This window comes from Zootoca vivipara, chromosome 2 (assembly GCF_963506605.1).
Source record: "Zootoca vivipara chromosome 2, rZooViv1.1, whole genome shotgun sequence".
NCBI classification, from domain to species: domain Eukaryota; kingdom Metazoa; phylum Chordata; class Lepidosauria; order Squamata; family Lacertidae; genus Zootoca; species Zootoca vivipara.
The window spans coordinates 4,123,122-4,145,492 of NC_083277.1; the positions used below are offsets into that span (position 1 = coordinate 4,123,122).

General features: G+C 48.3%; 1 protein-coding gene across 4 annotated transcripts; it reads left to right on the forward strand.

Moving 5' to 3' along the window:
• The first annotated feature begins 28 nt into the window (after positions 1-28).
• On the forward strand, positions 29-7,215 carry LOC118081408 (zinc finger protein 501-like). 4 transcript variants are annotated; one of them, XM_060269256.1, is made up of 5 exons: positions 29-112; positions 846-997; positions 2,650-2,775; positions 3,455-3,553; positions 5,761-7,215. In XM_060269256.1, the coding sequence occupies exons 2-5, from the start codon at positions 910-912 to the stop codon at positions 6,939-6,941; spliced, it is 1,494 nt and encodes a 497-aa protein (XP_060125239.1). In that variant the 5' UTR covers positions 29-112; positions 846-909; the 3' UTR covers positions 6,942-7,215. The 4 variants fall into 4 exon arrangements, with proteins under 4 accessions (XP_060125239.1, XP_060125227.1, XP_060125232.1 ...); XM_060269244.1 differs by having other exon boundaries at positions 37-107; XM_060269249.1 differs by having other exon boundaries at positions 38-107; positions 5,764-7,215.
• Positions 7,216-22,371: the final 15,156 nt, after the last annotated feature.

Sequence of the window (22,371 nt, forward strand, 5' to 3'; positions counted from 1 at the left end):
AGAGAGGACTTCATGGGGGAGAGGGAAATCGTCACTTCCTCCTCCGTTGGTCACATTTGAAAAGCTGTGAGGGAGGAGATTCGACAGAGCGGAAGACTGCGCCTTTGGTAAGGTAGGAGGGGGCTCCCGTGTCGGAGCAGCTGCTTTGCAGGAGAGAAGCCCCCTGGAGAGGGCAGTTTTGCAAAGGGGCAGCGGTGGAAGGGAGCATGCGTGGGGCTGCACCCCCCAATTCAGTCCCGAAAGAGCTGTGGGGAGAGCAAAGGGCCTCGAGCGGTGCAGGGGCGTCCCAGGAGGAGAGCAAGGCAAGAAGGCAAGGCGGGGGCGGGAGAGGCAGTTGTGGGGTGGAGTAGGAACCCCCCCCCCCCAAGGAAAGGAGGCAGGATGGCTCGGAGGAGGAGGAGGGAGGCATGGATGTTTTGGAGAAAGGGGTCAATTCTGGGTAGGGAGGGCAGGATTAGGCCAGTGTGGGTGTTCCCTGGAGCTTGGATCGGGCGCTGTCTGCCTGCTGAGGAGATGCTCTGTCCCTTGAGCTACAGCCCCTTCCCCTAATGTGGGGTTGGGGGAGGAGGAGGGATGGAGGGAGGCAGCCCTGTCACAGCTCCAGGATGGCAGAGAGGAAAGGAAGGGGATATTTTTAAGGGCGGTGGGAGGAAGATCCTCATTCCTGCTTGACTCCACTGTCCTCGCATGGTGGGGTTCAGGAGGGGGGAGGTTCTCTTTTACCAAGAAAATTGTAAGTGGGAGCTCCACACCAAGGCTGGGTTATCATTCACCAGCAAATTGTCTTTGGCAGGAAAATGCCAGCAGGGGCTCTGAGGCTCCCTATCCTTCTTCCTCCCTCCCAGGAACTTGCAGCTTCTGAGCTCCTTGGGGAGGTTGAAAGAGGCTGATCCTGCAAACCTAGCGAGGATGGAAGGAGGAAGATGGACAGTTGACCTGGTTAGGCTGTTTCCCACAACCTCTGACTGTTCTCTCCCAGGACCCTCAGAGAGATCTGGTGAGTTCCAGGCAGTGGAGATGGGGGCATGGAGGGACAGAGAGTGGAAACAAGGAAAATCCCTTCAGGCTCCCTTTGCTTCTGCCTCCTTCTGAGGAACCTTTAGCTTGTCTAAACTTCTGAGTTCTGCAAAATAGTTTCAAAGAGGCGGGATCTATGATCCTAGAAATGACCTGAGTTGGGGCTCCCCACCTCCAGCACCACCTGAGGCTGGGGGAGGTCAGATGAGTTCCAGGCGGTTGGGGGTGGGAAGGAGAAATGGATGGATTAGGGGGGAGGGAATCCCCCCACCCAAGTGCGCAGAAAAGACATGGGGAAGAAAAGGCAAGAAGGTTGCGATGAGCCCCCTCGCCGACGTTGCCAATAGATTATGAGACGAAAGGGTACAGGGGTAAAGCAATCCCCACTCAATTCCTTACGCCTTAAAATAAACCTCTCAATTCTGGGCTTCTCAGTAAAGAGAGTCTAATTCCAGCTTTCATGGCCTGATCTCACAAACACTCAGGGCTATTTGAATGAACAACCTCTTGCCTACAGAACAGGGACTCCCTCAACTCAGATCCCCACTGTATCAGTCTGCCATATCACCCTGGCAAACTTGTGGCACTCTAGGTTTTCACTTCCTGTGTGACTCTAGGACACAAACTATCCCCTTTTCCTTAGGGAGGTTTTGCCCTTTTCTGAGTCTCCACCTCTGTGAGTTTTAATATGCTGCTAGAATAACCAAGACGATACTCTTTGGCACAAAAAGAAGATGAATTTTATTTTCTTGAGAACATAGGTTTTTCTTTTCTTAACGATGCATAGGTTTACAAGCTTAGTTACAGATATACATGAACTCTGTCAAACTTTAACTTCAAGTTCTCCTAAACCTAACCTAAACCACCACAATCCTGGCCCCACAACCTTCTTCTTCCCACTTTGTCACCACACTCCCCCTCTTTCAACTGCCAAAATGGTTATTGCCTCCTTTTTAAACCGGCACCCGTCCTGCCTCCTAAAGATGCACTGTCAGTTAAGCTGGAAGTACATTAACTTTCTAATCCAGGGTGTAATAAATCTTCCATCCTGGGGCTAATCTGTTACAAAGGTCTTGACTGGAAGAAGGCAGGGGAAGAGGACCAATGGGTTTCTGGGTGTCAAAAAAGGGAGAACATGCACAGCAGTCCTTTGCAGATTTACTCATAAGTAAGCTCCACGGAGTTCAATGGGATCTACTTTCAGGTCACTCCTGAGCGTACCATGCAGGGCCGTCTTAAGCGCCCCTGGCACCGTGGTGCGCTGGATCTCTCCGGCGCCCTCCCGCCCCGTTTCCCAGCGCGGTGGGCGGGTGGGCGTAGTGCGCAGCGTGGCTGCCACAGGCGCGGCGGACTGGCCGGCCAGCGGGCGGGCGCAGCTCGCGCCGCCCTCCTGGTGGGCTGGTGCCGTGGTGCCCTGCGCCACCCAGCCTGGCTGTAGGGCCGGCCCTGGTACCATGCCCACCTTAAGAAAAGATAAAGAGACAGATTAATTTGGAATCACAAAAACATATTTAAAACCTGTTGGGGATTGTTGCAGAGGTGATGTTCCATGTGCGCTTCTCCAGGGGCAGGATAATCCCTGCAGGGCCTCTGACGCTCCCTTTGTGTCTTTTTTCTGTCTGAGCTCCTCAGGAAGGATGAAAGAGGCTGATCCTGCAAACCTGGCGAGGACGGAAGGAGGAAGGTGGACGGTTGACCTGGTCAGGCTGTCTCCCACAACCTCTGACTGTTCTCTCCCAGGACCCTCAGAGAGATCTGGTGAGTTCCAGGGAATGGAGATGGGGACCTGGGGAGATGTTGGGGGTGAGGAAACTCCCCTGGCAAGAAAAGGAGGAAGGCTGCAGGGCAAGAGCTCCGGGTTGGCAGAGATAAAAAGTTGAAAGAAAAGAAATGTTTTTAATGGTGATGTGAAGAAGATTCAGTTTCAGGCAGGACTTTCTTCTCTGGTGGGGTTCAGGAGGAAGACACCCCACTTTTACCATGGAAACTGTGAGTGGGAGCTCTTTCGGCCTTGGCCCCAGCCCGGTGGAACACTCTCCCACAAGAGACCAGAGCCCTGTGGGATTTGACATCTTCCCGCAGGGCCTGCAAGACAGAACTGTTCCGCCAGGCCTTTGGCCAGGATGCCGTTTGACTTACTTTCCTTTGTGTAAAACAAGCCCAAAGGAGGCCCCTAACACGCTCACAAGTCCTTGTATGATCAGTGGAAACTGTTGGTCCTGGCAATTATTCACCACTCTCAATTCCAACCTGATAATTGCCACCTGCTTAGATTTTAACTTGTCTGAATTAATTTTAAGATGTATTTTAATTAATTGATGTCTGTTTTTATGCATCTTGTGTTTTTTTTAATGATGTTAGCTACTCTGGGTCTGGCCTCGGCCAGAGACGGCGGGCTACAAAAGTTGTTGTTGTTGTTGTTGTTATTCTCCTGCAGAGCTAGTGAGGATGGAAGGGGGAAGATGGACGGTTGACCTGGTCAGGCTGTCTCCCACAACCTTTGAATGTTCCCTCCCAGGATCCTCAGTGGGATCTGGTGAGTTGCAGGGAATGGAGATGGGGACCTGGGGAGATGTTGGGGGGTGAGGAAGCCCCCCCCCCGGGCAAGGAAATGAGGAAGGTTGCAGGGCCAGAGTTCTGAGCCGTGAGAGATAAAAGGTAGAAAAGGAAAGGAATGTTTTTCAATGCTGGAATGGGTGCAGGATTTTTCGGGGGGGGGCAGGACATTTGTTACAGGGGAGAACCGGCGTAACTGGTCAGATACGTATTTCTAATGTTTTACTTGGTCTGGGGGCTGTCCCCACCCCTCCTTGGCTACACCCATGAATGCAGCGATTTCGATAGTATAACATCGTGTTGGGTCCTGATTCTGACAGTCACTGGTTGCTGCAGCGATTGCCAGATGAGGGACTGAATGGGCAGATTTTTTCGGTTTGCAGTAGCCAAGCTGCCAGGACAGCAGTGAGAGACTCGTGGGTCATGGCTGCAGTCCCTCTCTAGCCCACGAAAACATTTTCCTCAAACCGTGTCCTGAACGGGGTATCTGTGCCCTTGAAGAACCAGGTGCACAGCCTGGGAGTCATTTTGGACCCACAGTTGTCCATAGGGGCACAGGTCAATTGTGTGTCCAGGGCGGCTGTCTACCATCTCCATCTGGGACACAGGCTGAGACCGCACCTGCCCATAGACTGTCTCTCCAGAGTGGTGCATGCTCTAGTTATCTCCCGCTTGGACTACTGACATGCGCTTTACATGGAGCTAACTTTGAAGGTGACCCAGAAACTACAAATAATCCAGAATGCAGCTTTTAGACTGGTGACTGGGAGTGGCCACCAAGACCATATAACACCGGTCCTAAAGGATCTACATTGACCCCCAGTTTCCCCCCGAGCACAATTCAAAGCGTTGGTGCTGACCTTTGAAGCCCTAAATGGTCTTGGCCCAGTATACCTGAAGGGGCGTTTCCGCCCCCATTGCTCAACTCCAGACATTGAGATACAGCTGTGAGGGACTTCTGTACTGGTCCAGTAAAATTCTTGTGCTGTGCAGACCAGAAACAGTTCTCTTTGCAGAGCATTAATCAAGCACAGCGGCTGGATTCTTGTTGCGGTAAAACTTTGTAGCTTTGCAGCAGAAAGGACCCACAGAAGCCCAACTTTCGAAGACAGTTTTATTGCAGACAGATAACAGAAGCACCTTCAGAGCTTTCAGACATGACTGCTCCACACCCCACAGGCAAACAAAACCAACACTTTATATATACTGAGCATCTTAACAACTTAACGACTTAACAAATCACATGACCTTGCTAATTTGCCAGCGTCTTAGGTTTAAAGCCCTAACAAGATACAACTGTGAGGGACTTCTGCTGGTTCCATCATTGCCAGAAGCGAAGTTACAGGGAACCAGGCAGACGGCCTTCCCAGTGGTTGTGCCCTCCCTGTGGAACGCCCTCCCTTCAAAGGAGGTAAAGAACTATGTAACTGTTAGAAGACAGTTTTGGTTACAGATGCTTAAGGCTACAGACTCTGCTAACCCAGAAATAGTACCTCGGGTTAAGAACTTTGCTTCAGGATGAGAAGGGAAATTGTGTGGCGGCGGCAGTGGGAGGCCCTGTTAGCTAAAGTGGTGCCTCAAGTTAAGAACAGTTTTAGGTTAAGAACGGACCTCCGGAACAAATTAAGTTCTTAACCCGAGGTACCATTGTATGCTTTACCATGTTTTATATAAATACGGGACATGGGTGGTGCTGTGGTCTAAACCACTGAGCCTCTACGGCTTGCTGATTGGAAGGTCAGCAGTTCAAATCTCTCCCAGCTCCTGCCAACCTAGCAGTTCGAAAACGCACCAGTGCGAGTAGATAAATAGGTACCGCTGCGGCGGGAAGGTAAAGAGCGTTTCCATGGACTCTGGTTTCTGTCACGGTGTTCTGTTGCGCCAAAAGTGGTTTAATCATGTTGGCCACATGACCCAGAAAGCTGTCTATGGACAAACAGTGGTTCCCTCAGCCTGAAAGCGAGATGAGCACCGCAACCCCATAGTCACCTTTGACTGGACGTAACCATCCAGGGGTCCTTTACCTCTACCTTCATAAATGCTGTAAGCTGCCCCTTGTGGCTGGGGAAACCCAGCCAGATGGGTGGGGAATAACTAATAAAATCATCATCATCATTTGTTACAGAAAGTCTCACTAGGATTGTGATTTGCATTACATTTTTAATTGTGATTTTCCCTTAACTTCAGCAGGTGATGAACAGGACAGTCATCGTACTCTGGTCTCATCAGAAAGTAAATCTAGCTTCAACTCACACTGCATAATCCACACAGAGGAGAAACCATGTAAATGCTTGGTGTGTGGAAAGAGCTTCAGTGACAGCTCAGGCCTAAAATCACATGAAAGAATTCACGCCGGACAGGAATCATACAAATGCTTACAATGTGGAAAGGGTTTCAATCACCACTCAAACCTTAAAAGACATCACAAAGTCCACTCTGAGGAGAAACTGTATGCCTGTTTTGAGTGTGGGAAGAGATTCAGTCGCAACAGAAACCTTACACAACATCATAAAATTCACACAGAGGAGAAACCGTATACCTGTTTTGACTGTGGAAAGACCTTCCGTCACAGCTCAAGCCTTACATGCCATCAAAAAATCCACACAGGGGAGAAGCCATATAAATGTTTGGAGTGCGGAATGAGCTTTGCTCACAGCTTGAGCCTTACATCTCATCTAAGAATTCACACCGGAGAGAAATCATATAAATGTTCAGAGTGTGGAAGGAGCTTTGCTCACAGTGCTAGCCTTACTTCACATAAGAGAACCCACACAGGGGAGAAACCATATAAATGCTTGGATTGTGGAAAGAGCTTCAGCCAGAGTTCACACCTTAGTTCACATAAGAGAACTCACAGTGGTGAGAAGCCGTATAAATGCTTTGAGTGTGGGAAGAGCTTCACTCAGAGTTCACACCTAACTGTGCATGAGCGAATCCACACAGGAAAAAAACCATATAAATGTGTGACATGTGGAAAGAGCTTTAGTAACTGCACATACCTTGTTTGCCATCGCAGAATCCATACAGGAGAGAAGCCATATAAGTGCTTTGAATGTGGAAAGAGCTTCAGCCAGGGTACAAGCCTTAGTATACATCAAAAAATCCACAGAGGTGAAAAACCGTATGAATGTTTTGAGTGTGGAAAGAGCTTCACTCAAAGCGCAACCCTTGCATCTCATCAAAAAACTCACAGAGGGGACAAGCAGTATGCATGTTTTGAGTGTGGGAAGAGCTTCATTCACAGCTCAAGCCTTACATCTCATCAAAGAATTCACACAGGGGAGAAACCATATAAGTGCTTTGAGTGTGGAAAGAGATTTGCACATGGATCTACACTTACTTCTCATAAAAGAACTCACATGGGATAAACTGTATGTATACTTGGAATGTGGAATATATTTGGTCAGATTTCACAACTCATTTTGCATAAGTCAATCAAGAGGAGAAAAATATTTAGATGCTAGTAATGAGGAAAGCACTTTAATTAGGGCACCGATGTTGCTAAACGTCATGGAATTCATACAAGAATTCACATGGGAGAAATAATACACCTGCTGTCACGAGGGTGCAGAATAATAAAAAGTACAAAAATACAGATACTATAGACGTTAATGGATAAAGGAATAAATTCACAATAAACAATCCCTGTGTACCTGTGTGTGAATATGGGGAGAGAGGAAGGAGGGCAGGCAAGTGTATCTGAAGGAAGGCCTCGTGGTCTCAAGGAATCTGCTGATATGACATTCACCATTTACCCAGAAGTTGTTCTGTGGTCCACGTGGTTTAACAAGGTCTCAGGATTTATATCAGAGGGAGATGGAACCCCAGCCAGTAATCTGGACCCATGAACGTTCCTGAGTCGTCTTTCAGGGAAGTTCCAAATAGAAGACATTGCAGTAACTTAGCCTGGGAGTTACCAGAGCCTGGAGTGCAGTTGCCAAGTGACCTCTGTCCAAAATAGGGTCCCGTTGGAGACCCAGCAGCAGGAGGTGGAAAGAGTAAATGGGACAGCCAGTGAAAGGGTGGCTGAGAGAAGGAGAGGTTTTGGAAGGAAGATCTTGGGAGGGAGGCGGCTGAACTGGATTGGAAGGAAATAAGTATATAAATTGGAAATGTTTCTTCAAATCCAAGCACAGATGTGATGGATAATATGACTGACAGGATGTCTCTGAATGCCAGTAGCTGAAGAGGGCGAGGGGGAGCAGAAATGGCCCATTTCTGAGAGAAATCTAGTTTGTGAGGCTCCTGGTAGAGATCAACTGTGACCCTTAGAGAGAGAGATACAGCTTTCTTAGTGGTGTCCCCTCCTCATCTTCTGCGTCTGCTGGGCTGTGAAGTTGCCCATCAACAATGAGCAACTGGATCACAGTCTGATTCAAAGAGACGAGTCTCCTGTCCGCTGCATTATGATGAGACCTACTGTATATTCATCCATTTATTTATATTTCAACCTGAATAATATCACCACAGGGCAATTTACAATATGGTGAAACAAGATAACGTTTTTTTTAAAAAAAATAATGCAAAGCAGCCACATATGGTATAAAATAGAATAGGGAAAAAGAACATCTAAATTAGATAAATTTCCATCTGGCTTGAAAAGCTAGTTGAAAGAAAACTTTCTTCAACTGTTTACACAGGGGTCAGCAAACTTTTTCAGCAGGGGTCAGTCCACTGTCCCTAAGACCTTGTGGGGGGACGACTATATTTTGAGGAAAAAATGAACAAATTCCTATGCCCCACAAATAACCCAGAGATGCATTTTAAATAAAACACACATTCTACTCGTGTAAAAACATGCAGATTCCTGGACCATCCGCGGGCCGGATTTAGAAGGTGATTGGGCCAGATCCGGCCTCTGGGCCTTAGTTTGCCTACCCATGGTTTAACGGAAGCTAAATATATTTTTATTTAAATCATAGTAATGGCTTCTAAATTTGCATCTGTGCTCATAAATTTGCACTAGACAGTACAGAAATAATTATGCGGTAATTTATGGTAGTATCACACTCTCCCTTTGAAGATAGAGAGATTAAACAGGATTAACCTCACTTGCTCTGATTATACAAATTATTTCCAAATTGCTAAAATTTTGTTTAATTACAGTGGTACCTCGGAAGTCGAATGCAATCCGTTCCGGAAGGACATTTTACTTCCAAAACATTTGACTTCCAAGGTGCGGCTTCCAATTGGGTCTTGCAATCGGAAGCCGCTTGTCTTCCCGCTGGACGTTTGGCTTCCGAAAATTGTTTGAAAACTGCAACACTTAATTCTGCGTTTTCATCATTTGGGATCCAAAATGTTTGACTACGGAAGTGTTCAGCTTCATGAATGAATCTTTATTTGCATCAGCCACCGGCCATGGCAATAAAACCAACAGTACGATATACAAAGAATAAAGATAAAAAAGTCAATTATATAAAATACAGTTTGGGGTTTTGAATCAATAGTCAAATCGTGGATCTTATTCTAATTGCCCCAGCTAAAAACCTTGCAACCTTTGCTGTCACCAGCTCATCTTGGCCCCTTCATGGATCAATGCCTTGTCGTGGCGAAGGGGCTTGAATAACTCAGAGAAGCTATGAGCTATGCCATGCAGGGCCACCCAAGATGGACAGGTCATAGTGGAGAGTTTTGACTAAACGTGATCCACCTGGAGAAGGAACTGGCAAGCCACTCCAGTATCCCTGCCAAGAAAACTCCATGGACAAAGACAACAGGCATATAAAAGTTATGACGCTGGAAGATGAGCCCCTCAGGTCGGAAGGCGTCCAACATGCTACTGAGGAAGAGCGGAGGACAAGTACAAGTAGATTCAGAGCTGATGAAGCGGCTGGGCCAAAGCCGAAAGGACGCTCAGTTGCGGATATGCCTGGAAGCGAAAGGAAAGTCCGATGCTGTAAAGAAAAATATTGCATAGGAACCTGGAATGTAAGAACCATGAGTGGAGGTAAGCTGGATGTGGTCAAAAATGAGATGACAAGAATAAATATCGACATCCTGGGCATCAGTGAACTAAAATGGAAGGGAATGGGCGAATTCAGTTTGGGTGACTATCATATCTACTACTGTGGGCAAGAATCCCGTAGTAGAAATGGAGTGGCCCTCATAGTCAACAAAAGAGTGGCAAAAGCTGTAATGGGATGCAATCTCAAAAATGACAGAATGATCTCGATATGAATCCAAGGCAGACCTTTTAACATCACAGTAATCCAAGTTTATGCACCAACTACCGGAGCTGAAGAAAGTGAAATTGACCAATTCTATGAAGACCTACAACAACTTCTAGAAATGACACCAAAGAAGGATGTTCTTCTCATTACAGGGGATTGGAATGCTAAAGTAGGGAATCAAGAGATAAAAGGAACAACTGGCAAGTTTGGCCTTGGAGTTCAAAATGAAGCAGGGCAAAGGCTAATAGAGTTCTGTCAAGAGAACAAGCTGGTCATCACACTCTCTTCCAACAACACAAGAGACGACTCTACACATGGATATCACCAAATGGGCAGCATCGAAATCAGATTGATTATATTCTCTGCAGCCAAAGATGGAGAAGCTCTATACAGTCAGCAAAAACAAGACCTGGAGCTGACTGTAACTCAGATCATCAGCTTCTTATAGCAAAATTCCAGCTTAAACTGAAGAAAGTAGGAAAAACCACTGGGCCAGTAAGATACAATCTGAATCAAATCCCTTATGAATACACAGTGGAAGTGAGGAACAGGTTTAAGGATTTAGATTTGGTGGACAGAGTGCCTGAAGAACTATGGATGGAGGCTCGTAACATTATACAGGAGGCAGCAACGAAAACCATCCCAAGGAAAAGGAAATGCAAGAAAGCAAAATGGCTGTCCAACGAGGCCTTACAAATAGCGGAGGAGAGGAGGCAAGCAAAATGCAAGGGAGATAGGGAAAGATACAGGAAACTGAATGCAGATTTCCAAAAAACAGCAAGGAGAGACAAGAGAGTCTTCTTAAATGAGCAATGCAAAGAAATAGAGGAAAACAATAGAATGGGGAAAACCAGAGATCTGTTCAAGAAAATTGGAGACATGAAAGGAACATTTTGTACAAAGATTACCATAATCAAGGACAAAAGTGGTAAGGACCTAACAGAAGCAGAAGACATCAAGAAGAGGTGGCAAGAATACACAGAGGAATTATACCAGAAAGATATGGAGGTCTCGTACACCCCAGATAGTGTGGTTGCTGACCTTGAGCCAGACATCTTGGAGAGTGAAGTCAAATGGGCCTTAGAAAGCACTGCTAATAACAAGGCCAGTGGAAGTGATGATATTCCAGCTGAACTATTTAAAATTTTAAAAGATGATGCTGTTAAGGTGCTACACCCAATATGCCAGCAAGTTTGGAAAACTCAGCAATGGCCAGAGGATTGGAGAAGATCAGTCTACATCCCAATTCCAAAGAAGGGCAGTGCCAAAGAATGCTCCAACTACCGCACAATTGCACTCATTTCACACGCTAGCAAGGTTATGCTTAAAATTCTACAAGGCAGGCTTAAGCAGTATGTGGACCGAGAACTCCCAGAAGTGCAAGCTGGATTTCGAAAAGGCAGAGGAACCAGAGACCAAATAGCAAACATGCTCTGGATTATGGAGAAAGCTAGAGAGTTCCAGAAAAACGTCTACTTCTGCTTCATTGACTATGCAAAAGCCTTTGACTGTGTCGACCACAACAAACTATGGCAAGTTCTTAAAGAAATGGGAGTGCCTGATCACCTCATCTGTCTCCTGAGAAATCTCTATGTGGGACAAGAAGCTACAGTCAGAACTGGATATGGAACAACTGAGTGGTTCAAAATTGGGAAAGGAGTACGACAAGGTTGTATATTGTCTCCCTGCTTATTTAACTTATATGCAGAATTCATCATGCGAAAGGCTGGACTAGATGAATCCCAAGCCGGAATTAAGATTGCCGGAAGAAATATCAACAACCTCAGATATGCAGATGACACAACCTTGATGGCAGAAAGCGAGGAGGAATTAAAGAACCTTTTAATGAGGGTGAAAGAGGAGAGCGCAAAATATGGTCTGAAGCTCAACATCAAAAAAACCAAGATCATGGCCACTGGTCCCATCACCTCCTGGCAAATAGAAGGGGAAGAAATGGAGGCAGTGAGAGATTTCACCTTCTTGGGCTCCTTGATTACTGCAGATGGTGACAGCAGTCACGAAATTAAAAGACGCCTGCTTCTTGGGAGAAAAGCAATGACAAACCTAGACAGCATCTTAAAAAGCAGAGACATCACCTTGCCGACTAGTTAAAGCTATGGTTTTCCCAGTAGCAATGTATGGAAGTGAGAGCTGGACCATAAAGAAGGCTGATCGCCGAAGAATTGATGCTTTTGAATTATGGTGCTGGAGGAGACTCTTGAGAGTCCCGTGGACTGCAAGAAGATCAAACCTATCCATTCTTAAGGAAATCAGCCCTGAGTGCTCCCTGGAAGGACAGATCGTGAAGCTGAGGCTCCAATACTTTGGCCACCTCATGAGAAGAGAAGAATCCTTGGAAAAGACCCTGATGTTGGGAAAGATTGAGGGCACTAGGAGAAGGGGACGACAGAGGACGAGATGGTTGGACAGTGTTCTCGAAGCTACGAACATGAGTTTGACCAAACTGCGGGAGGCAGTGCAAGACAGGAGTGCCTGGCGTGCTATGGTCCATGGGGTCACGAAGAGTCGGACACGACTAAACGACTAAACAACAACAACAAGCTCATCTTGGTCTGCTGAGAGAAAGGACACTGTGACAGTGGCTGGGCAACCTGGAATGGACAATCAAATAGGAGTGATAACCTCACTCTTCAAATCTTTATAAAGAGTGCAAAGCAGGAGGACATTCGCCCATGGGCGTACCCAGGCTCAAAATGGGGGGGGGGAGCCATGGTTCAGGAGGATGGCTGCTCCAAGTCAGTTCCCCGTTGGCCCGATGCAGTGGTGAATTTTCCACCTAGGTGGCGATGGAGCCCCCTTCTTGCAGCGCCCTCCCCGCATTGGCACCCAGGGCCATCTTAAGCATATCCGATGATCCCTCCGGCGCCTGCCCTTTCCCAGACTTGTTGACCTTTTTTAAGGGGGGGGGGAAACCCCAAGGTTGTTGACCTTTTTATGAAAGGTTCCCCAGAGTTGTTGACCTTTTTTAAGGGAGCCGACACCACGCTTACACTCTTAATCTCAGGGTTGTGGTTCCAAGCCCCATGTTGTGCAAAAGATTCCTGCATTGGAGGGGGTTGGACTAGATGACCCTGGTGGTTCCCTTCCAACTCTGTGAATGGTTCTGTTATAATTACAAACACAAACGTTCTTCATCCACATATTTCTTTTACAGAAAAAAAAGAATGCAAGGGGGGGGGAAAGAACACACAAAACACACACACACAAAAACCAACACATGAAATATTGGACAAAAACAAAGAAAATCTTTAAATGCACATCAATTACACCTCTTTCATTTTGACTTCCAGTTTACCTGTCTGTAGTTTGTAAACTTTGACCTTATTATATCACACAATTCTTAACCTATTTACATCATCTATTCTTTAATTTGTATTGGGTTCAGTTGTATTCTGCTGATTAGATTTTGGATCTCTAGTTATTCACTATATAATCGTCAAAAATCATCCATTCCTTTTTTATTTTCTGTTTTGTCTGCCCTCTAATTCTTCCCGTAAATTTTGCTAGCTGTGCATATTCTTTCATTAAAAGTTGCCACTCAGGTATGCTGGGTGTGTTACAGCTTTTCCAGTTTCTCGCGACTAGTACTCTTGCTGATACTATTCCATACATTAGCAGTGTTCTGTTGGCACTTTTAATGTCCTCTGGAATTATGTTTAGGAGGAACACTTCTGGTTTCTTTTTAAATGTGGTTTTTATAATTTTCTTTAGTTCTTCATAAATCTCACGCCAATATTTACACATCTTTGGACATTTCCACCACATATGTATTTGTGTTCCTATTTCTGCACCACACCTCCAGCACCTATCTGATTGATTCTTGTGCATTTTGGCTAATTTGTCTGGTGTTTGGTACCACCTGTACATCATTTTTAAGATGTTTTCCTTCAGATGTTTTCCTTCATAAATAAGAAGGAAGGTAAAGTATTTAGGGGTTTGGATAACAGCAAAGAGCCTAAACCTATATGAAGATAACTACAAAAAAGCTTGGAACGAAATAAAAAAAGATATGGAGCAGTGGAGTAAATTACACCTATCACTATGGGGTAGAATATCAGTGGTAAAAATGAATATACTTCCAAAGCTAATGTACTTGTTTCAAGTATTACCAATATTGGGGGGAATGAAATGCTTTGCCGAATGGCGAAAAGATATAACTAAATTTATATGGAATAGTAAAAGACCATGTATTAAATACCAGCTTCTTACGGATAAAAAAGAAATAAGAGGTTTCACACTCCCTAACCTGGAGTTATACCACACAGCAGCTGGATTGGTGTGGGTAAAAGAATGGATAACTTTGGAGAATCCAGAACTTCTAAACCTGGAAGGAGTGGAAAACCGTTTTGGATGGCATTCCTATCTGCTACATGAGAAGGTTAAAGTCCATAGGGGTTTCTTAAACCATCTAATAAGAAAATATTTGTATACAATTTGGTCAAAATATAAAGGAATTTTAGAAACAAAGATCCCCCTATGGACATCACCGATAAATATAATAAGTTAAAAAACTAAATATGGATGAAAAGATAGCCACCTACCATGATTTATTGGAAATTAAGCAAAATGAATTAAAATTAAAAGAATATGATGAAATTAAAAAATACCTCTCGGATTGGCTTCAATTTTTCCAAATTAAACAGAGATTTAATGAAGATAAAAAATTGGGAATTGCTAAAGAAAAATCCAAATTTGAAAAAGCATTGCTAAATAAAGATGGAAAACACATTTCACGTGTATATGACCTGTTGCTGGAGTGGGATCTCATAGAAGAGCAAACCAAATCAGTAATGGTGAAATGGGCCCAAGATTTTGGATACAATGTCCTCATGGAGCAGTGGGAAAGGCTGTGGAGAGTGGATTTAAAGTTTACCGCCTGTTATAATCTGAAGGATACTATGATTAAAATACTCAGCAAAGGTGTGCAGAAGAGAGACAGATACATATTATTTCCATCTGAAAAGTTGGTATTGAGGGTTGTCTTCATGCATACAAATAACAAGGAAAGGCAAATGTGAAATAACCAACAGAAACAAAACCATGGTGTGTGCATTTTTATAACAAAATAAATCTACATTAGAGTTGTTTTAGTTGCAGGATACATCCCCCCCCTTTTGTGGTTTTGAGTGATCTATATCCATACCTTTGAATTGATAAACATGTCTTAAGTTTGCTTCAGAATTCACAGCTCCCCAAACCCATTTGGGAAATTTCTTGATACTGATGTTTATGTAGTCACGAGGCGCAGTTTAGATACATTCTGGGGGAGGGGGATTTGTTATCCAATTTCTCTATCTTCTTACTTCAGTTTCCCAGGGCTTTGTTTATTTATTCTTAAAGCGTTCAAAAACAACAACCCTTTTTGCTGTACAAATTTGATGAAATGATGATCTACATGCAGCACTCTGGTGCTCAGTGATGGAGGGGAGAAACACATGTTAACAAAGGGAGGGGGGACACTTCTCAGTTAGCTCATAATGTCCCGTGCTGTTCAATTGGGATTGTAAAGGGTATGGCTGGACCCTAAAGAAGGCTGATCTCCGAAGAATTTATGCTTTTGAATTCTGGTGCTGGAGGAGACTCTTGAAAGTCCCATGGACTGCAAGAAGATCAAACCTATCTGTCACAGTGGCCGGAGTGGACTACTTCAGAGTAACGACGCTACGCAGCTCTGCATTTTATTCTTTTATTGGTGCTGCGTATTTACAGTGCTCAAGTCATTGCTATTTACACGGAGCGATGTTGTCAGTCGGTTTCAGAACCTCCTAATGGCTTTTGGCGCGTCTTTCTCCAACACAAAAGCTTTGGCAGACCCATCCTCTTGCCCCTCCTCTTCCTGCGTAATTCTGGAGTTGGGGGGATGGGTCTTCCCCCCTTACTTGCCCCTTCCTGTCCCACCTGGGACCCTGGCTCCTCTACCTTGCCTGAGCCTCGGACACGACTTCCTGCTTCCCCACTGGAATCGGAACTCTCCCTGCTTTCCCCTTTGCTCGGGGACGGGCTTGAACTCAGGAGGGGAGGGACTTCGCGATATCCCCTGTCCCTCACATCCACCCCCCTCCCAAGCTCTCCTTCACCCCTCCCCAGGCCCCCCCCATGTGTCGGTGACGACTGGAAGCCTAAAAACTCGGTGCTCTCCGAGCCCGTTGGTGTGAACACCTCCCCCCAGTCCTGCGAGCCCCCCCCTTCCGCCTGGGAGGACGGGAATCCCAAAAAGTCCGTGGCGTCAGAGCTGGTGGGGGTAAAAATGTTTTGCCAATCTGCTCCTTCCTCTGACTGGGTGGATCTTGGCGACACCCATACCTCATCCTCTGGTTCCTCAAACTCCGCTTCCCAGCGCCATGGTGAGCTGTTCTCCCGTGCCTCCTCCTCCTCCCCCTCCCTTTCCATGTGCCAGGGCTTGGGTCTGTGGGGAAAGAGGGCGTGAAATTCTTCCACCAAGAATTCCTCCTGTATCTGAGTGGCGGGAACCCATTCATTCTGGGACGGTGGAGCATCCTCCCATGCCATGAGGTACTCCAGGCCCCCCACCCCCCACCTTGAATCCAGGATGGCCGTGGCCTCATTGAGTTGCTCCCTGCTTTCCCTCTCCCCCCCTCCCTCGGGGGTTTGTTCGCTGTCTCTGAGCCTGCTGCTTTCCCTGTACGGCGACAGCAGCGATCTATGAAACACTGGATGCACCCTCATGTCCTCTGGCAGTGCCAGCCTGTATGCCACCGGGTTGACCTGTTGCGTGACCGTGAAGGGGCCCAGCCATTTGGGTGCCAGCTTTTTGCACCTCCCTCTGGTGGGAAGGCCCTCCGAGGACAACCACACCTTGTCCCCCACCCTGATGACCTCCCCTTGTCGCCTGTGGCGATCTGCCCCCTTTTTGTACGCTTCCTTGGCCCTCTCCAAGTGTTCTCTGAGCTGCTGGTGCATCGTCTCCAGTTCCTCTGCCCAATCCTCAGCCTGTGGGCCCTCCTCCTCCTCCTCCCTCTCCCTCTCTGGGAAAGATCTGAGGTCGCGCCCGTAATTGGCCTTAAAGGGCGACACCCCTGTGGAGACGTGCACTGCATTGTTGTAGGCAAATTCTGCTAGTGGCAAGCGATCCACCCAGTCCGTTTGCCGCTGGCTGACGTAGCATCTCAGGTACTGCTGCAGAATGGCGTTGACCCTCTCCGCTTGTCCGTTGGTCTGCGGGTGTCTAGCCGTCGACAAGCTGACCTCCACCTGCAGGAGGTTCATGAGCCGCCGCCAGAACCTGGAAACAAATTGGCGGCCACGATCCGAAATAACCCTTAAAGGTAATCCATGCAGTCTGAAAATGTGATCAACAAACAGTTTGGCTGTCTCTTCTGCCGAGACTGCCCTGGCACACGGTATAAAGTGACACATTTTGGACATGAGGTCCACCACCACCAACACTGCAGTCTTACCCCTGGACGAAGGCAGATCTGTGATGAAGTCCATGGACACCACTTCCCACGGCCTGTGTGGTGTGGCTAAGGGCTCCAGCAACCCTGGTGGCGCTGCTCTGACCACCTTCGCCCGCTGGCAGGTGGTACAGCCCCTTACATAGTCTCGAACATCTTCCCTCACCCCTGGCCACCAGAAGTGTCTCATGACTAGGTGAGTGGTCTTGTCCCTTCCAAAATGCCCCGCTGTAGGGTTGTCGTGCATCTGCTTGAGGACCGTACGTCGAAGCTGGGTGGTGGGTAGGTACAGCGCACCCTTGTAGAAAAGCAGCCCTCTGCGTTCTGCAAAGTCTTTTGCCTGCTCCCTCCCCCCTCTCAGTTCTCTGAAGATGCGGTTGGCAAATTCATCCGCTGCCGTCAGTGCTGTGAGTTCTGCCTCGCTCACCACTGCTGCTCCGCAGGACCATGCCGACGGGGGGAAAATGTGCCTTGGGGCTGGTGGCGCCTCCTCCTCCATGTACTCTGGCTTGCGGGAGAGGGCATCCGCCCTGACATTCTGCTCTCCTGGGATGTAGTGTATGGAGAAGTTGAAGTTCGAGAAGAACTCCGCCCACCGTATCTGCCGCTGGTTGAGCACCCTGGCAGTTCTCCAGAACTCCAGGTTCTTGTGGTCTGTGCACACCTGGATGGGGTGCTTGGCGCCCACCAGGAAGTGTCTCCAGTGCTGGAACGCCGCGTGGATCGCAAGAAGTTCCCGATCAAAAACTGTGTAGTTTCGCTCGGGCTGGGTCAACTTCCTGGAGAAGAAGGCACAGGGTCTCCACTCTCTGTTGGCGTCCAGTTGCAACAAAATGGCGCCCACAGCCTTATCAGAAGCATCTGTTTCAATGCGTAGGGGCGCGTCCTGAACCACGTGGAACAGGTTCTGGTCTGAGGCGAACACCCTCTTGAGGCTTTCGAACGCTGCTTGCGCCTCTGGTGTCCACCTGAACTTCTGCTTGCCTCTCAGGCAGTCAGTGATGGGAGCCGTAACTCGAGAGAAGTTCTTGATGAACTTCCTGTAGAAGTTGGCAAAGCCTAGTAGGCGTTGGGCATCTTTGCGCGTCCTGGGGCTGTGCCAGTCCAGGATGGTCTGCACCTTGTCCTTGTCCATTGCCAGCCCCTTGTCTGACAGCTTGTAGCCCAGGAAGTCCACCTCCTTGGTGTGAAACTTGCACTTCTCCAGCTTCACATACAGGTGGTTCTCCTTCAGGCGCTGTAACACCTCCCTGACGTCCTTCACGTGCTGCACTGGGTCGTTGGAGTAAATAAGGATGTCATCCAGAAAGACCAAGCATTTCCTGAAGAGTAGGGACCCCAGGACGTGGTGCATGAAGGCCTGGAAGCATGCTGAGCCCCCTTGCAACCCGAAGGGCATCACCAGATATTCAAAAGAGCCCAGAGGCGTGAACATCGTGGTTTTCCACTCATCGCCTTCCCGGATCCTGATCAAGTTGTACGCCCCCCTCAGGTCTAGCTTGGTGAAAATCTTGCCTCTGCGTGCCGCTGTCAGGAGATCATCCACTCTGGGCATGGGGAAAGCCACTGGCTCTGTCACCGAATTCAGCCGTCTAAAATCCACCACAAGACGGCGCTGTTGCGTGTCTTTCTTGTCCACCCAGAAGACCGGGCTGCCCCCTGCTGCCTTGCTTTCTCTGATGAACCCCCGCTTGAGGTTCTTGTCGATAAAAGCGCGCAGATCCTCCAGTTCCTGGTCTGACATGGCGTACAGCTTGGCTGGGGGTATAGTTGCCCCAGGCACCAGGTTGATCTGGCAGTCAAAAGGCCTGTGTGGGGGCAGGTGGTCGGACTCCGCTTCACTGAAGACCTCCTGCAGGTCCCAGTATGGTTTGGGTATCGCCTCACCCCCTTTGACGTGCATGGTGGCCACCGTGGCTATCGGAGGCCCCTCCCCTGGTTGGTGCTGCATGCAATGTTCCAGGCAAAAGTCCGATCCAAAAGTGATGCATCTCTGATGCCAACTTATGGAGGGGTCGTGGCGCGCCAGCCAGCTCATGCCCAAAACGATTGGGGGGTCTGAGATGGTGGTGACGTTGAATGCCAGTGTCTCTGAGTGCCTTCCAACCGTCATTCTCATGGGGGGGGTTTGATGAGTGATGGCCCCTCCCAGCAGCTCTCTGCCGTCAATGGTTGCCACGTGCAGAGGAAAATCCAGCTGCAGAAGCTGGATCTGGTGCTCTTCTGCAAAGTTTCTCGAGAAGAAGTTGGCTGAGGCACCACTGTCAATTAGGGCGAGGACCGTCAATGGATAGCCATTTGGGAGCGTGAGCGTCACTTCTAGAACCACTCCTGCTCTGGGAGGGGTGGGCTGGCTCTGCTCCTCTCTGTGCGGGTGGGTGGGCTGGGGCTGTTGTCTGCTGACTGTGCCTGGCTGCCGCCCCTTGTCTCCTGCAGCCAGGCTTTCCCGTTTCCCTGCTGTGGTGCTGCGTCAGTGGGGGAGGGCACAACCGTTCCCGCCTTTCCTTGCCACTCCCTGCGATGTGGGCAGTCTCTGACGAGATGCTGGGGGGAGTTGCAGAGAAAGCAATTCCCACCCCTTCCCTCCTTGCGTCTTGGCGCCGCTGGGGTTTGAAAAGCCCGCGCGCGCGCGCTATCAATCTGCATGGGTTCCTGGTCCTGACTGGCCCCAGGCGTGGCTTGAAAGGGTTGTTGAGGGAGTGGCTTCTCCTGCGACCGTGGGAACCAAGCCCGCTTTGCGCGCGTTGCTTGCTTGTCGCTCCATCTGGATTCCTGCCTCACCCCCACCGCCAGAGCCGCTTTGCTCAGTTGATCCATATTACTGGGCTTTGGACCTCTCGAGAGCTCATCCTTCACCTCCTCATGCAACCCCAAGTAAAACGCCGCTTGCATTGGGGCAGACTCCAGATCCCACCCCAATCTGTGCACCAGCATGGTGAATTTCGCCCAATACGCGCGAACTGTCATATTTCCTTGGCGTAAATTATGAAGTTCCTCCTTAGTCTGGTCCATATGACTATCGGACGAATACATCGTTTTCAAACCTTCTAGAAATAGTTTGACATTCTTCATGCAAGGATTCCTTGTTGCAATTAACGGTCTTAGCCACTCCCTGGCCGCCCCTGTAAGGTGCTCCACAATAAACGCTACTCTGTGCTCATCATCAGGGAACTCATCGTGGTGCAGCTCAAGAGCATACACAATCTCAGTCTCAAAGCCCTGAAACTCCTTCGGGTCTCCATTGAACTTGCTTACTAGGGTCCCGGCTCTCCTTCCTGGCAGCACTTGGACTTGGGGTGCCCCTCCCGCCTTGTTTTTCTCTGCATCCAGCTTGTTTTGGAGGTCTACCGCCACCGCCCTTAAATGCTGCTCTTTTTCCTGGAGCTCTCTCACCTGTTCCGCAAGTTGTAGCCGGTCGTCCTGGACCTTCTTAGTCTCCTCTTTAGCTGCCTTCAATTCTCCCTGCGCCTGCAGCGACAGCTGTTGCAGTTCTAGCTGGGCTTGCTCAGCGATCTGCCGCCACTTCTCCGCCTCTGACACGCTCATCCCGGCAACTCCAAAGTAGCCCAAAAATGATTAGGAGGTTGCTGTCACAGTGGCCGGAGTGGACTACTTCAGAGTAACGACGCTACGCAGCTCTGCATTTTATTCTTTTATTGGTGCTGCGTATTTACAGTGCTCAAGTCATTGCTATTTACACGGAGCGATGTTGTCAGTCGGTTTCAGAACCTCCTAATGGCTTTTGGCGCGTCTTTCTCCAACACAAAAGCTTTGGCAGACCCATCCTCTTGCCCCTCCTCTTCCTGCGTAATTCTGGAGTTGGGGGGATGGGTCTTCCCCCCTTACTTGCCCCTTCCTGTCCCACCTGGGACCCTGGCTCCTCTACCTTGCCTGAGCCTCGGACACGACTTCCTGCTTCCCCACTGGAATCGGAACTCTCCCTGCTTTCCCCTTTGCTCGGGGACGGGCTTGAACTCAGGAGGGGAGGGACTTCGCGATATCCCCTGTCCCTCACACTATCCATTCTGAAGGAAATCAGCCCTGAGTGCTCACTGGAAGGACAGACCGTGAAGCTGAGGCTCCAATACTTGAGAAGAGAAGACTCCCTGGAAAAGACCCTGATGTTGGAAAAGATTGAGGGCACAAGGAGAAGGGGACGACAGAGGACGAGGTGGTTGGACAGTGTTCTCGAAGCTACGAACATGAGTTTGACCAAACTGCGGGAGGCAGTGGAGGACAGGAGTGCCTGGCGTGCTCTGGTCCATAGGGTCACGAAGAGTCGGACACGACTAAACGACAACAACAACAAAAAAGGGTATGTCTTAATGAAGGCAGGTGAGAAGGTGGAAAAAAACTGAGTGTGTTCCTTCTGCATTGAAAGATCACTTAGGAGCTGCAAGAACTTTTGTGTTAGCAGAATGCACAAATTAGGTCTGAAATCATCACACGCACACCAAGATCACAAAGGCCTGACTCTTGGTGCAGCCGAGTCCCTTTCTCTCCCTCATAACCAATTTTGCACCTTGTGTCTTTTTTCTTTTCTTTTTCCTCAAGGTTTGAATTTATGGTGATCTAGTGAAAAGGGACCTAATTTTATTGTCCCCCCCCCTTTTTTTTGCTTAGTGCATAAGGAATGTGGGAGAGAAAGTGTTCCCTACTGCATGCTCTGTTAAAGGAGTAGCTTTGACTAGCCAGTAGCCTGTGCAGTTTTTAAACTCCTGGAACAGTCCCCAGGGTGAGTCACACCATTTAAGATAGAACTTAAGATACGTTAAAAAGCAGTTTAATTGGCATTGGCTACAGTGCAGAACCCCTTCATGGATCAATGCCTTGTCGTGGCGAAGGGGCTTGAATAACTCAGAGAAGCTATGAGCTATGCCATGCAGGGCCACCCAAGATGGACAGGTCATAGTGGAGAGTTTTGACTAAACGTGATCCACCTGGAGAAGGAACTGGCAAGCCACTCCAGTATCCCTGCCAAGAAAACTCCATGGACAAAGACAACAGGCATATAAAAGTTATGACGCTGGAAGATGAGCCCCTCAGGTCGGAAGGCGTCCAACATGCTACTGAGGAAGAGCGGAGGACAAGTACAAGTAGATTCAGAGCTGATGAAGCGGCTGGGCCAAAGCCGAAAGGACACTCAGTTGCGGATATGCCTGGAAGCGAAAGGAAAGTCCGATGCTGTA